This window comes from Thermobia domestica, chromosome 4, assembly GCF_964235325.1.
Source record: "Thermobia domestica chromosome 4, izTheDome1.hap1.1, whole genome shotgun sequence".
NCBI classification, from domain to species: Eukaryota; Metazoa; Arthropoda; class Insecta; order Zygentoma; family Lepismatidae; genus Thermobia; species Thermobia domestica.
The window spans coordinates 316,094,667-316,112,191 of record NC_137457.1 but is presented as its reverse complement, the minus strand read 5'-3'; the positions used below and the strand labels follow the sequence as shown (position 1 = coordinate 316,112,191).

The 17,525-nt window shown below is 34.2% G+C and overlaps 1 protein-coding gene across 7 annotated transcripts in view; it reads left to right on the top strand.

The window, feature by feature from the left end:
* Npc1a (Niemann-Pick type C-1a) overlaps window positions 1–17,525 on the top strand; it is a 278,261-nt gene that overhangs the window by 199,214 nt on the left and 61,522 nt on the right. For all 7 annotated transcript variants that reach the window (XR_014131276.1, XM_081756549.1, XM_081756546.1 and 4 more), the window contains 4 exons: window positions 1,068–1,166; window positions 6,610–6,878; window positions 7,308–7,508; window positions 10,247–10,448. Coding sequence is in view for 6 of the 7 variants with exons in the window: in XM_081756549.1 (XP_081612675.1) it covers window positions 1,068–1,166; window positions 6,610–6,878; window positions 7,308–7,508; window positions 10,247–10,448 (771 nt within the window). In the remaining variant the exon portion in view is untranslated. The remainder of the gene's footprint in view (window positions 1–1,067; window positions 1,167–6,609; window positions 6,879–7,307; window positions 7,509–10,246; window positions 10,449–17,525) is intronic.

Below are 17,525 nucleotides of genomic sequence, written 5' to 3'. Positions count from 1 at the left end.
GTTCCAGAAACGTAATGGGATTGGATATTTAGTTATAGAGAAATTGCTATCGTGGAATGTTATCCTTTATTTTTGGGATGTTCTTCTTTTTCTACTCACCGATTCAATTATCATCAAGTGAATCGCCAAAGTTTTTTTTCTTTTTTTCCTTTACGCGATACCATAAAATAATAACTACTATGCGTATTAAGAAGTTGAAAATAGTTTGGGTAGTAACTTCTAGAAATGGCTACGGTCTTACCTAGTAATTATTAAAAAATAATTTCATTCAATTATAATATACAAGAAATCAACATAGTTATATTAAAATACTGTAAAACTGAATTGAGTTAATTTAGCGCAGAAATAAATGCAAAGTGTGTGCGAGGGCGTAATATACATGCTTGTGATCTGATTTTATTTATATTTTTTTATTTTATTTTATTTATTTTATTTTATTTTATTTATTTTATTTTATTTTGTTATTTTTTACTTAATTTTTTATTTATTTTTTTATTTTTTATTTTATTTATTTGTTATTTTTTATTTTATTTTATTTTTGATTTTATTTTATTTATTTTATTTTTTATTTTATTTTATTTTTATTTTATTTTATTTTTTTTATTTTATTTTATTTTTTTTTATTTTATTTTATTTTTTTTATTTTATTTTTTTATTTTTTTTATTTTTTTATTTTATTTTTTATTTTATTTTTTATTTTATTTTTTTATTTTATTTATTTTATTTTTTTTATTTTATTTTATTTTTTTTATTTTATTTTTTTATTTTATTTTTTTATTTTTTTTTATTTTTTTATTTTTTTATTTTATTTTTTATTTTATTTTTTTATTTTATTTATTTTATTTTTTATTTTATTTTATTTTATTTTTATATTTTTATTTTATTTTTTATTTTTTTAATTTAATTTTATTTTAATTTATTTTATTTTAATTTATTTTATTTTATTTTAATTTATTTATTTTTTGGTAAACTCCACTATTATCATTAACTTTTTTTCCTTATTCTGATTCTTTATTATTAATGTGGCTTCAGCTTCATCCTTAACACATAACTTTCTATCTTTTCAGATCAAACACAATACGTCAAAAGGAGTTATTGAGTTCGGACCTGTGTTCAACAGACAGTTCTTGCTTGACGTATTTGAACTCCAGAAAGCGATAGAAAAGGTAATATAACTAAAAATTAATTAGAAACAAAGTAACGAAAGTTAATCTATTTCATTGTATGTTATTAACAAAGCATCAAACTTGTGTGATACTAAATGTTCTATTGTATTTTAAATGGAGGAAGTTCGACTCACATTAAGTATTCACATTAAGCAAGTTCATACTGTATTTAGAAACAAGAGTATTGGACGAATGTGGGAAGGTCCTTAGCGAAAAACTTTAACCTAACTATAAATGATAATGTCGTGTGTCGGAGAAATCAATATCGGAATTTCAGTGTGAACCAATTTCGTTGCCTTCAATTTATTAACGAAGTAAGTAAAATAAACTAATGATACACATTTTACATATTCTATTAGCAAGATTAACCCCACACGCAGATGAAATTATTGGAGATTTAGACGAAATCGATCAACTATCGACCAAATATTTACCATTTGTCAAATACTCGAAAAAAAAGTGAGAATACAATACCCCGGTACATCAACTATTTATTGATTTTAGAAAGGCGTACGACTCTGTTAGAAGAGAAACATTATACAGTGAAACCTCTACTAACGGACACCTCTATAAAGCGGACACCTCCCATAACGGACATATTTTGTAATCCCCAAACACTGTAATAGGAAAAAACATATTGGCAAACCTCTCTTAAACGGACACTCTCTAGTACGGACACGGACAGTCTTTCTTGTCTTTTATAGGTATTATTTACCTCCGTATTACGGACACTTTCTCTAGAAACAAGTTGGAAAGTGCAGTAAAAATACACTTTAAGTAATTCATACGTATGTCACCAAGGAAGAACATGTGGGTGTGACAACATTTTGCCTCCTCAACTGTCTGTTCAGCAACCCAGAGGAAGGGTCTCTGTTTCACAACACCCTTATATCCTTTGCTTGCATTCCACTCCCACCCAACCTGCTTCAGAAAAAAAAAAAAAAAAAGTGATTGACAGTTGCCCACTGTTTGGAATGACACATCATTCTACTGTCCCGCTGGAATCTCGAACCAAACATAAGACAAGTTTGGTATTTTTGACCACGGGTACGCATACTGACTTTTAAAAAAAGTCATAGCTGGACTGCAATTAACTCACAAATTAAAGCAACACACCGAAAACGTAAGAAGTAGCGATAAGTGTAAAGTGCAGAGAATTATAACATCTTATTCCCATGTTGTGCCTCGAAGTGGATGGCGCAAGATAATGCAGGTACAATAACATTTTGGTAATATTTATAAATACGTGATTCATGCAAAAATATTTTCTTCTAATTGCATATTACCTTGTTTATTAATTTACGTAAGAAAATATTGAAACCTCTCTAAGGCGGACACCTCTTTATAGCGGACAATTTTTGATTCCCCACGGCTGTCCGCTTTAGAGAGGTTTCACTGTACAACGTTCTTACAGAACTTGGAATATCGAGAAAGCTAATTAGATTAATTAAGATATGTTTAAATGAATCCCAAAGTAAAGTCTTGGTAGCAAAATTTTTGTCCACGAGTTTTCACGTCGAAAATGGCCTGAAACAAGGAGATGCGTTGTCGCCATTATTATTTAACTTTGTCCTGGAATACGCTATAAGAAAAATCAAAGATAGCAACCAGGGCCTAGAATTGAACGGTATTCACCAGGTTATGGCATATGCTGATGATGAAAATTTAATAGATGATAGGAGAACAATAGAAAGAAATGCAGAGGTCTTATTAAACTCTTGCAGGGACATGGGTTTAGAAGTAAATGCAGAGAAAACTAAATACATAGAAGTGCTTTGGGATCGTAATACGGAAAATTATGGATGCGTTAAAATATTAAATAATACTTTTGATAAAGTGGATACTTTCAAATATTTAGGACCAATATTAACAGAGGAAAATCATATTCACGAAGAAATTAAATGTCGACTAAAAGCAGGGGATTCGTGTTACTATTCGATTCAAAATCTCTTGTCGCAAATTCTGTCGAGGAATTTGAAGCTTAAAATATATAAAACGATAGTCATGCCTGTTCTGTATGGTTGAGAAACATGGTCACTTATTCTGAGGGAAGAACATAGACTGAAAGTATTTGAGAACAAGATCCTGAGACGAATATTCGGACCCAAGAGGAACGGGAATGGGGAATGACGGAAACTTCATAACGAGGAACTATGTAATTTATACGGTTTACCCAACATTGTTAGGATCGTCAAGTCTAGGAAGCTTAGGTGGGCAGGTCATGTAGCTAGAATGGAAGAAAGTAGAAACGCTTTCAAAGTCTTGATTGGAAGACCAATCGGAAAACGATCATTAGGAAGACGTAGGCGCAGATGGGAAGACAATATTAAGATGGATGTCGCAGAGATAGGAATACAAAGTAGAAACTGGATCCAATTGACTAAGGATAGAAGTCAGTGGAGAGCTTTTGTGAACTCGGTATTGAACCTCCGGGTTCCATAGGCCATAGAGTGAGTGAGTTAGTTAATGATACAAAGAGTAGATGCCTGAACCGGGACCTTCCGCGTACCGTGCGTTGACTACTACGGTATACTTAGTCCGCTCCCTAAACAGTCGTACATTCTCACCCGTGAAATCTGTGTTCTTTCGCTCAAACTACATGGCTTATACCACAACCTCTAGTTATGTTTGGACAATTCCAATGTATCATTGAATTCACAGCTTCCTTCTTTCATTAATATAATGAAAATAGAATCGTCAGAGGTGTGCTTGAAAAATCCAGTGTCTGTATACAAAACAAGAGGAGGTTGTAAGCCATGTGGTATGAATGAAAGAACACAAGACTTCAAGGGTGAGAAAATGTGTCTGTTATGGAAGCTAACTGGGTAGGGCAGTGGTTAGGTTAACACATCGGCACGGTACGCGGAAGATCTAGGGGTTTGAGTTTCGGTCCAGTCGTCCACTCTTTCACTCTGTGTATCACTGAATTCGCACCTGTAGAGGATTGGTATGTTAAAACCTGGTTGTTTGCTCCTTGCATTAATAAATTAAATAGTATAATAATAATAATAATAATAATAATAATAATAATATCAACATGGGTTATTACCTCTTCAAATTTGAGCTTGAATGTAACTGATTCTATTATTGAGCACTCAGAGTACTCCCAGATTATTTGCATTAGCTCAAGGTACACTCAGGTACAAAATTATTGTCGCATATCTATAACTGTCTTGTAAGAATATAATTTGATAATGATTCTGCAGGGTACTTTTAATACTGATACTATGTGTATAATCGGGAAATGTATATTTGTGGTAAATTTCATAGGTAAAGAATTATAAATACGAAAATTATAATGAGTAAAATAAAATGTTGCTAAATGGACAAGAATATTTTATTTTAGTTTTATTGTTCTTATTTACTGCTCTTTTGACATGAAATTTGTCACATACATGTCTTTGCCGACTATACACTCACTAACATTATAAGAAATACCGGGTGAATTCGTTATCAAATTATATTCCTAGAACAACATATTTATAGATATTCGACAATAATTTTGGACATTAGTGTACATCTTAAATTACTTACAGTATATTGCTAATGTTAAATGAAAGCACCTATTATGTACTATGAGGTACTTTGAGGAATTCCACAACTGTTTTTGTTAACGAAAAACCAAACCACGTGTCTAAATGATAAACACTAATAAGTAGTAATTCATTCTTAATGTGTTGAAGTGTATGTTTGTCAAGCGAATTTTGACTGTGTAACTTTAAAGTTTGACAATTCTCAGACAACAAGAGGATAGGTTAACTGGATCATACCTAACGATGATGATTCAAATCCAGAAATCCACTTGCTAAATACAGGTATCTTTGATATACACTACCAGTCTATCATTTAACTTTGTAAATGTTAACTTTAAATCTCGATGACCGACTAAGATTCGCTATGTACGATTCATTAAACTCGCTCACAATAGTGTCTCCGACTGGTTCCAAATCAAACTATAACTTCAACTCCATCAGACAAAATAGACTGAAATGTGTGTATATTGTAATGTTTACGGGTAGGGTTAATGATGGACCGAGATATATCCCTTCACCAATTTTATTATAAAATTAATTCTTTTGTGTCTACAAAAGTTCTAATAACAAAGTTTCTATAATAACCAAGGTTTGCATGTTATAATGTTCTGTACGGGTAACATCTTAGCTTCATAGCAGCGTCCAGGGTTCTCAAGGCTTCGGCTCTAGGAAACCTCAGCTCATAGCAGCCTTCACGAGGTACGATACTGTTTAAGGTGAACTCGTTAGCTTCATAGTAGCCTCCAGGGTCTGGTTGCGGTTAGGATAATCCCTAGCTTCATAGCAACCTCCAGGGTTTAAATAGGTTGCGATCAGTTGGTCGACTGTTGCCAGATACCTCGGTTGTCCCTCTTTTGTGTGTCCTCCTCGGGTGGCTCGTCCTCCTTCGGATCCTTTTCGTGTGGTCCGTCTTCTTTCGGTTTCCTTCGTGTCTTTGTATATCATCTTCTTGTAAATAATGATACGTGTCGTCATACATGTGCTTTTGTTGTGATGTGGGGATCCTTACAGTATATACAGCAAAGATGCTTGCAGCTTGTGGCTCCCAAAATTCGGGCTGAAATCACTGCACACGAGCGTATGAGATTTCTCTGAAGAAATCTTAGTTAACTAATACTTCTCAAAGATAAGCATCATGTTAACACTTCAGAATTCAGCCCAATGATATTATATATATATATATATATATATATATATATATATATATAGTATGTATGTAAACAAAACATGGAATTACAAAATGCTTACATTTACATAAAATCTTTCAGACAATTTACAAAATTGAAAACATTCCAAAAACAAAACAAATAAACTTTGATATTTTTCTAAAACTGGAATTGAAATACATAATATTTCCAATTAAGAGTCTTCATCCCGGCGAAATTAAAATACCGCTAATTTTACAGTAATTATGTGATATCTTCAAATAGATAAAAGGTAATTGAAATATGGAACAAGAGCGCCCTAGACAATATTACTTTGCGTGAGGTACCGTTATTACAAGTCACGTAGTGGCTTTTCGTTTTCAGCTGTTTAGAAACGCGAAAATAAATGCCGATTTTCAAAATGGCTCGAAATCGAAAGCAGATAAGTGAGTCGTGATAACGGTTTCTCATGTAAAATAATATTGTCTAGGGCACTCTTGTTCCACATTTCGATTATCTTTTATCAATTTAAAGATATCACATAATTACTGTAAAATTAGCGGTATATTAATTTCGCCGGGATGAAGACTCTTAATAAAAAAAAATAATAAGATTCCCTGACTAATAATAAAAGCTCTTAGCACGCTTTTGTGTTTTTTAAAAAGTTTATTTCGAAAATCTTGTTCACATTTAACTCTTTTAATTCATACTGATAAGCGTTCGGTTATATTACGTTGGAAAATGATTTTAATATTTCCTTTTCAGTTGGGTCATGAGAATGAAGATCATTTAGAAAATGATATAAATAAAGATGATAATAGTACTATCCCCAAGAAAAAACATCCAACAACACTGGAGAAGATATGTTTTGCTCCCATGACGTCAGTGTTTACTGGTCCTACAACTATTGACAAATGCGTTGTTCAGAGCGTTTGGGGCTATTTCCACAACAGTGAAGAAGAATTCGATGAAACAAGTGAAGATCCAGAAGGTTTCCAAAAGAATTATCTTGATCATTTCAAAGCTTGCTCGCAGTAAGTAACTAAGTACTTTATTTAATACAATTTTGTACGCATGGTCTGTTAAGAATGGTAATATTGCTATACTTTAATTAAGAAAAGAATTTAACTCTCACATTAGTCACTTCATTATCTATTATTATTTAATACTTTGGTCGTTCGGTATTAAAATACTCCAATAATCAAACGTAGAAGTAGAACTATAAAAGAAACTCGAATTAGTGCAGCTACATATAAAAATTCAGTAGGGAATAAGTGTAGCAACTTTTCACCACAATATTTGATTACATTGACAATGAAGTAGTTGCGTAAAAAAGTAAATTTATTATATTAAAACAAAATTTAGATTCTCAGGATATATATAATATTTCGGAATGTCGTAATTTGTTTTCATGTTAGTAGTAATCTGTGTACGCCATTTTTAAAAATTGTATTTGTTTTCAGGAACCCGTACAGCCCCAACTGTATTGCGCCATACGGAGGGCCAGTGGATCCTGCGATTGCAGTCGGAGGTTTTCTGAAAGAAGGTGAAATCCTTGGCAAAGATGTATCGTACGAAAAGGCTACTGCAATCATTCTTACGTTCTTGGTGAACAACTACCACAACAAAACTAAACTGATTCCAGCCTTGGAATGGGAGAAAAGGTAAGGATCGTTGGTCATCAGCAGAATTGCGTTCTTTTGCCTTATACGACTTTCACTCAATTTTGGATAGAATAATTAATTTGAATACAGTTTACATGAGCAGACAGTTCTTATAGGACTTGTAATACATAAAGGTGAACGATGTATTGGTGGAAAGTAGTTATTAACCCTCTTGGGATTTTTAAGGTAAAATTTAGACTCAAGAGTCAAGAAGCTACTGCATCATCACTCTTTATCGTAGGATTTTGGTTCGTACTTCATTCTCTACAGAATAAAGCAACCTTCCAAGCGGTGCCATTAGATTGTCCATATCATATACCGAAAAGGAGAATTCGAGGAAAATGGAGATTTTTTTTCTGAAAAATCCCTTTTAAAAATCTAGGCCCCTCTGGACGGCCTTGTGTTAACGTACAGAAGACGGGGGAGGAAAGAAGCCATAACACGTGTGCTCTATCTGATGGCCATGTCAACGACATTAAATATATGTGTTCTTGGATCCCACAAAATCTTTTAGACAGCATTTGTTAGAGGACAATATAAGCCTTTTACATTGTACTCTTGAAGGTCCAAAAAGATATCATCATGATCCCCACAAACTGTGAGCTCCTTCCCAAACAGATATGATCTGTTTCGCAATGCAGGTACGACAGAACAAAATCCAGCAATAATATACCATAAATCCTAAAAGGGTTAAAGAAAGCGGGAGAGAACCATATTGCACAGAACAAGTTCAAACAGCTTGGAATTAAATTAGAGAGTTCTCTATCATGGAGCCACTGTGGCTACCTAAAATAGAACTGATCAGCCCATTTTAGAAAGACGGGCTTGTGTGAGTAATGCATTCTGTAAATTTGTACGTAACTTGAATTTCACGTTAGTGAAATATGTATCTTTTTGAATATATTCTTTTAATGAAATCTCATGAAGCAGTATTTACCTGGATATAAAAAATTAAAAATTCTATAATTATGTCAACGTAATATTACATAAAAACTTCATTCTAATTTTCGAAGTTTATTAATGCAACTGCGAATTGACATTAAGTCGGGGAGGGGATCCCATTGTACAGGGTGGTCCCCCCCCTTTAGTTTCAACAGTATAGTGCTAGTTATGGTTACCTTGAAGTCTAAAAAAGAGTCATAAACATCGGTATAATCACCATCCATGTCGTAACACAGCTGAATTCTGCGCCAAGTTCTCGCAGATGTTTTGCGGAGATACTCCGGAGTCACGAAAGTTAAGGCGTGTTCCGTAGCTGCTTGTAATTCCTGCGTTGTGTGATATCAAGCGTTTGGTCTGTAAATTTCGCTTTAACACTTTCTGTGGTGTCACCTGTGTAACGCCTTTCGTGAAGCCAAACCGCAACAACTAATCTTTGTTCATTGCTATATGGACTTTGATCACACATTGTTGATTACACCAACTTCACTGCAGATAACTGTTACCAATTAGAAAACATCTGAAAACAAATGAACATGGATAGCAGTGTTACCGGACAATGCCAGGCAATGTTACTAAACAAATGTGGGTAAAACCTAAAATCGTCAGAAAACACTAATTGGGAGTATCCACTTTCGGACCATGCTGTAGTTTGTTTAAACCCGTGACATAGTACGATTCTTACAAAAGGATCGTGAAATTTTCATTATGCATTTATGAATATATGTATATTTTAACAATAAGCATTCCAACAAAATTTAACGATACAGAAATAATAATCCAACTATAATCTTAATTACCGCAGAGTTTTTCTCAATAGAAGAGCTCTCGCCTTCGGTGCGAGCGGTCCCGGATTCGATTCCCGGCGGGGTCACTCGGTCGAAAAAGTGTAACACGCTTTATCCGGCCAGCCACCCTGAATGAAATTTTCGTGGGTTTTCCTCATTTACAACGCAAATGCTGGGGTGGTACCTAACTTATAGGTCCTAGGCCGCTTCCTTCCTTCCCTTTCCCTGGATTGTGTGCTCGCCGAGGGACGTCATCCCTCAAATCGTGACGGACTGAATGGCCTTAGATGCCAAAAGTCCAGAAATCTCAATCCTAAATCCCCCGTTGTACTTCGATGGGTCACTAGAACGGGTTACAAACCAGAAATGCCTCGTGTTATAATAGACAAAAGTTTACGTAAGGTGTAGCCAGTTTTTTAGGTATCAATTGAGCGAGCAAACAGACCAGTTTCGTTACGTTTCCTGTTACATCACGTAAGGCATATGGTTGACGAATCCGTCTAATGCCGACAGTTATAAATATCAAACCAATACTGTTGATAATGCCTTCACTTAAATATTTTAAGTCGAGCACCATATACATTGTAGAATAGTACATTGTAGAATAATACATTGTAGAATAAATGAATATCCAACAAAAATGTAACACAAATTAACCACCCATTAGTGCTTCTTACGACGGAAAATGTTGCTCCCGTACGTCAAGTGGATTTCATGACTTTTAACCTGGTTATGGATGATGAGGGCCAGAACAGATGAAAATTCCCAACAGAGGGCAAATTCAATTGAAGCTTACGTAGATACATGTATACTCCAAGCACACCACGTATGAAAAGTTCGTAAATCCATCTCGACATGTTTACCAAAAATGTTAAAGAAAAATCACAATGTAATAAATTGAATTTGTATTAGACCTAGGTAAGAATAATAACGTACAGATAAAACATCATACGTTACAATAGAAAATTCAGTTGTAATAGATTCGTGTACTAAACTGCTGTTTGCTTGTAGGTTTGTGGATTTTATGCATGACTGGATCAAAACCAAGAAGCCGAAGTACATGGACGTTGCTTTCACCTCAGAACGTTCCATTGAAGATGAATTGGACAGAGAATCCCAGTCAGATGTCCTCACAGTGGTTGTCAGCTACGTCATCATGTTCGCTTACATCGCTATTGCTTTGGGTCAGATCAGGAGCTGTGATCGACTTCTGGTGAGTAAAAAATAAATAAATTTGTGAATAATGAGACATAACTGGGGAGCAAACCGAAAGTACAGTCAATCACCGATTTAATGGGGAAATTTTTAAGTAATGTAGTTGGGAGAAAGAAATAGTTAAAGCAAAGATTTCGATGAGATTTTTAAAAGATGCGGTGACAGACAGTGGATTCGCACATAGAACTATAGTGCCACCTCCACTGTTATCCGAGTTGAAACTTCCGACTTTATTCGTGTTAATCCGTGCGCACGCACAGCTTCAAGTTTCAGTTCGGGTTAGTTCTTTATGTTTACTGTTTTGTAGCGAATTGGTAGACATCTGATAAACGTAGTTGCGTCTAAATGCACAATTTCAAGAGTAATATTTTAAATACCACAGTTTGCGACTTACCGAATACGTTTTCATCGCAATTAGTCCATTAAATGGATGTCTTATTGTAACTAATTGTTTCCAAGTTTCTCGAATAACTTAAATAAAATTGTGACCAAAGCAAACACTTACTACTAGCTTCTGTTGTAGTTTCAGTAATATATTATTGCCGCAACTGTAACACACATTAGTAATAAGAAATGTTTCTTTGGTCACATTTCCCTAAGTTATACGCAGTCCAAAGGTAGGATCAGAATATTCAGATAGAACTTACGGCCTATATATCAGGCCTTGTTTCCAAATTGCCACACTGAAGAACACGCTGAGCAAGACGAAGTAATAAAAATATATAAAAACACAAACACGTAACAGTTTCAACACACTACCTGTGGCTTCATTAGGCTCCCACTCTTTCTCTGTTTAAACAGTTACGTGATAGTGTTCTTATATACTTTTATCACATAGTTTTATCTCAGTGTGTTGTTGTGTTCAGGATTTATCTCTTGAGTATGAAAAGGAGGGTGAACCATTAGCAGGACAGGAGGAGAAAGAAGATATCTAGAATAAAACAAATAAGTTTCTTGCAAAAGGTTTGGAGGAAAATATGATAGCAAAAGGGCTAATGATAATGGAAAAAGAGATTTCTGCGGAAACTGTAGCAAAAATTAGTAATAACAAAGAGTTTGCTGTGATCAGATTTTACTTTGTTATACAAGTAGTAGTAGATTTTTGTGTTCCTAAGAAAGTAACATCCAATATTTCGGAAACTTTATTGAGTTTCCATTATTAAGAACCATAGAGGCCTATCATATATTCAGCGGAAAAGATTTTTACATGCTTAAAGCTTCGACTTCAGTAGATGTCTTCAATCTTCAATTTTTTAAAAAATATGTTTTTTTTTTTTTTTTTTTTTTTTTTTTTTTTTTTTTTTTATACCTAGTAACGCCTTATAGGCATTTTGGGGGCCGCCTTGTGTATGCACTTTCTAATTAATTAAAATTGGTGCAAGTGCACTTGACACTAAAACGTATCACAATAATTGTACTAGTTTGAATTCCACAGTGCCTGAGGTGAAGACCGAAGAATACGTGAAGATATGAAAAAAAATACTTCCATTTACCTTCAAAAGAATAAATTGTAAGGGGAGTGCATACACAAAAGACCAAATACTTCCATTTACCTTCAAAAGAACAAATTGTAAGGGGAGTGCATACACAAAAGACCAAATACTTCCATTTACCTTCAAAAGAATAAATTGTAGGGGGAGTGCATACACAAAAGACCCTGGGCAAGCTAAAGACATTACTAGGTTATTCATTTATTTTAATTTTTTTAAAAAGAGTAAGTTGGAGATCCAGTGAATGTAGAAGCTTTAATCTTTTTTTTCTGAATATTTTAAACCTTTATGATGAGAAATAGAAAAGAAAAGGGATATTTTGGGCCAACACAATTCCCATTCCTTTCTTTCTTCCACACTACCCGTGACATTGATTACAGTGTCATCTACTCCCAAAGATTTTAATCGCGGTATCAGTTTGCATAAAAGAGAAAGTTACATCGATGAAAGTCACGGCGGACTTTATACAGGCGGGAATGCTTCCTCCCCTTTTCACGAAGTACGTGACGTCATGGGTCCGGCAGTGACACGGAGCAGATAGGGAGACTTAGGGAAAGAAGCGACTTGTCATTCTTGTTGTTAGTGTTAAGAAAGCTTTCGAAGGAAAACTATAACTTTAATACGTACTAGTACTTCTCCAAGGTTTTATATATTCCTTTTAAAAGTAAAGAATTAAGAATAATCGTATAAAATTAGTTACAAAGATTAAAATAAAAGGAAAAAGTACATACCTTTCTTTGGTGTTTTCTTCATTCACTTCAAAAAGTAGTGAAGTAATTTACTTCAGTGTTTTCAATTTTCTTGTTATGCCGTTTCTTGGTCGACAGTAAATCGTTTCGTTTTTTCTTGTAGTTTGAAAGTAATATATTACACAACACACTGATAACTTTTTTCGTGTTAGACACACCAGCACCACAAAAACACTTCTTGAGCAAAATGTTGCTAAGATCATTATTTTCACACACTTTTTTTCAATGTCAAACTGCATAACAACTCGTGTTGTTTTTCACTCTCTCGAAGAAACAATTGTTCATATTTGTTAGAAACAAGAGCGCTCATTGTCTTGAATGCGATTTTTCCCACTTGAATAACAAATTCCGATGGCACTGATAGTCCTCCTCTGTTAACATGTTCAAGATATTCATCACTATTATCTTCGGACACAATACACTGTAAACACTGTTCACAATTTAATTTGGTACGAATTTTGAATGCTGCATACCCACAAATGTACAAAAGTGCCGATGAATCAATTTCATCCTCGTTATTTGTCTCAATATCTTTAAATTTATCATTTATGCTAGAGTTTGTACATTCTGCATATTCACAGGAACTGTCACTGAATAATTCCATCGATTCGAAGTTGAGTTTTATCATGCCGTATCTCGCAGATTTTATCCCAAGTACATTTTTTGTTCGAATTTTTCTTTCTGCCTCAATTATTTGAATCACACTTATATTGTAATTTCCACCGCTAAATTGTCTGTACATACTGAATCTTTTCTCTGACTTGTCTCTCTGGAATTTTCCAGGAAGGACGTATTTCACCTTCAAGACTGACAAAGAGAATTTTATTATATTTATAAGAGCTTTCGTACTTTGAATTAACGCATTACTTGTGTCCGTTGTTAAAGAACCTCCTTTCAAACCATTTCCTAGTTTCACCCAATTTTGAATCCATGTGACGAAATTTTCAAGAAACGGAAGTCTAAAATCATCTACAGAGCGAAATGAATCACCGAAGTTATTCAATCTACGAGTACCATGATTCATACTTTTTGCATTTACAATAGACCACCATTTCCATATGATATCAATAAATTTTGCAGTGTCTTCAAAACCGTACAGAATGAAAGATGTTCTAGTACTTTCATGAAAAACATTCAATGCAAGCGATACTTGCTGCCTTTCTAGGTTACTAGGGTACAGAGTTTTATAATTTAATTTGAATGCTTTTCTCAAAATATTATCACATTCTTTCTTATAGAGCTCTCTAAGATTGTTGAATTCTGCTCTTTTCGGGGACTCCGTAGTACACGTTTCACTTTCAGTTTCAAATTCTGGAAATGTAAAAGTTTTAGATGGGTCTTTTTGATTTATCCAATTATTTCTAATATTTTTTAAAAGATGAACTGTGTCGTACATGTAATATACTGGATGGTCAATGTTGGGCAAAAACAATGTGCATTCCTCTTCTGAGCCTTTGCATAGTACAGAAAACATATTTTGATTTACTTTATTATTATCAGAAATTACGCACAAAATTTTGAAATTACAATCTTCTAAAATACATATTACTCTCCTTGTTATCTCAGCCATTTCTACCCCTGATATTGTTTTCACTGGATGTAAAGACACAACGTGCTCGAAAGAGGAGAATGCAGAAGATACCATATACGTTAGGACAGTTTTAGCTTCTGTGAGGACATCGTGATTTTCTGCAAAACCAGTAATTTTCCCACATCGATAATCCACCCCTTCATAAACGTAAATTTCATCTAATTGCAATATAACCCATCTCTCTGTTTCAGTTAATTTTTCGCCAACAGACTTCAAGAAATTGTTGTTTTCTTTTTTAAGATTTGGTGAAATATGTAGGGAAGCTGTCAGTCGTTGCAAATATTTCGGATGAGGCAATTCTAGAATCTTGTTTTCTCTGAGAGCCTCATAACATTTTTTAGACTGCATATAAATGATAAAGGATGTTAAAATCATACGCGGGGAATATGTTTTCTTTGGAGAGAAAATTAATGAAAATTGTTCAGAAAGAATGTCCACTTGGTTAGCTAAGTCTTCTTTGTCATTATTTGTCAGAGAACTAATTAAATTTTGTATATTGGACTTTACATTCTGTACTAAAGTATCTACACTAGAAACAAGGTCACTCATAGTGAATTTATTAATGATTTGTTCTAAAGAACTCCATTTCTTCAGTAAAAGTTCTGTCCCAAGTATTTCACTCAAGTTTTGAAAGCAAACTTGATTGTTTTTCAAATACGCAGACACTTTTAAATTATTATCTACATTGATATAAAACTCTACGCTCATTGAATTAAAATTTACGGAATACACTACAAGTTGATTGTCGAAAGCTTTGAAACCAAGAGCTCTATCTTCATACTGCATTTTTGCTAACTTACCATTAATTTCTTGCTGTAACTGTTGAAAGTTTGGAATCTCATCCGATGCACTGACTTCCTGTTCGGCGATTTTCTTCCTTTTGTCAATTTCGAAAGCTCTCTCATCAGGTGTTTTTCTTTTCACTTGCGGTTTCTTTGACAAATAACTAGGTAATCCATCAAAGATAGTAGGCACAGAACCAACTTTTAATCGCGGCTTATCGTACACGAAAACTTTTTCTTCACCTTTGGAATTCTTATAAGAAACCTGACGTTCAATGCAGTCTGGCTCAAAATGCTTTATACAAACAACACTGGAATCTGAAGGAACCCAATCTTTTCTGGGGATATTTCGTATCCATTTTTCGCGTAATAACTGATCATTGGGGAAAGTGAAACACGAAACATATTCACCCACAACATTTTTGAGAGTATAGTTACTTTTACAGGCAGGAACACATCATCTTCGCGGCATTTTGAGAAAGGTCAGTGCACTCACGGCTAATAAGACACTTCCGCGCCACTGAAGGTGCAGAAAACACAGCGGGCGAAAAAAAAGACACTTGCAGTGGCTTGGAGCTCGGACCCATGACGTCACACCCCCATCCACCAACGTTCCCGCCTGTATAAAGTCCGCCGTGATGAAAGTTAAAGAAAACTCTAGAAAGTTTCTAAAATATTGGATATTATTTCCCCAAGAATACCAAAAGATTATTACTAATTTCATTGGTGATGTGTGTTCCATTCACTTTATTAGTTATTAAGTTATAAAGCTAGAATTGGGAGCAGTCAAATGTCTTGAGTATTCAAATCTGAAACTCTTTACCGTATAACTAATAGCTCCCTGTCATTTAACCCTTTCCACACGGGAACTTTTTAACATCTTTATAAATCTCCACTAAACTTCAACCGCAAACAAAAGAAATACGCACTCTCGTACGGGATTGACGCATCTGTACGACTCATGTAACCCGCAAAATTGTAGGGAACCGTCCCGGGCCGAAGAAATAAACTGCAACACAAAAATATATAATTATTAGTTATTGTAGGTGATGTCCTCACAACCCGCACAATCGTACGGGTACGTCGCGAAAGGGTTAAGTCTTCTCTATGTTTGTAAAGCATTGGATTAGGTTACCTAGTTCTTATATAAACGGCACAAGTGGTTGATTCCATTGATTTACCACGATGTGAGAATTTATATGCTTCGTAATGAAATTAGTAATTCTTCAGTATCAATATTATATATATATATATATATATATATATATATATATATATATATATATATATATATATATATATATATATATATATATATATATATGTGTGTGTGTGTGCAGTATTTCAGTTCCACATTTTTCCCGATTGGCGTTGAGAAATGAGTAAACAGTGATTATCAGGTGAAGATTCCTCTGTGCTTGTGATGATTACAAGTTGCCATATCACCATCAGTAAAATTACGTCGTCTTGAAATTTTCTGAAAACTAATAAATTATATTTTAAGCGTTAAAGAAGAAAAAAGATTTAAAATGGCTAAAGAACTACTAGTAAAATATTTAAAAAATAACTAACATCTCAGCGTAGCTAGATTTTCTTATGTGGTGCCTTTATTTTTGTTATTTAATCAGGTGAAAAGGATCTGTATCTTTTAGGTGAAGCTTTCAATAACACTTTCTTTTCGTTGAGGAAATTCCTTCTATGCGAATGTGAAGTAACATTTGACTGATTTATTGAAGAATGTTCAGATAAGAATGCGCATTGGTATTTGCGAAATTGCAGTACCAAGGAAAATACTCGAGAGTACAACGAAATTAAAGTACAAATTCGTTACATGACTATGCTGAAACGACTACAATTTGAGAACCGTATAACCTGATACATCAGTGTAGCCTTTATACAGGGTGTTCAGAAAGTAACTTTACAGTTCATAACTTGCCTATTTTATTTTCCATAAGTCACTTAAACAACTGAAATTAACTCGAAGCTAAACTTTATTGTCATGGAAGTTATAAGAGATGCTGGAAGTGATCCTCTTACATTGAAGACACAATTGCACACATTTTTGCATATTCTTGAAGACGTTGTGCAGAACATCAGGAGTGATGTTCCGAATGTGACCTGTCAGTGCAGCTTGGAGTTTTTGTATGGTGTGCGGATTGCCTTCATAGGCCTTTCCCTGCAACGTACCCCATAGAAAGTAATCTAGTGGAGTCAAGTCGGGTGAACGCGGAGGCCAGTGTCCTCGAGAGATGATGCGATCACCGAAAATGATCCGTAAAAAGTATATCGCCTTGTGGGCGACGTGGATCACAATGGTGTCACACAAGACGTTGGTCTTCAATCAAACCGGACCAATGAACAAATACAAATACCTGGTTAAATATGGTTCAAATATGTTAAACAATAAAAAATGTTGTATTACTAATTGATAATCAGATCAGTCATCACTTAGCACACCACAAC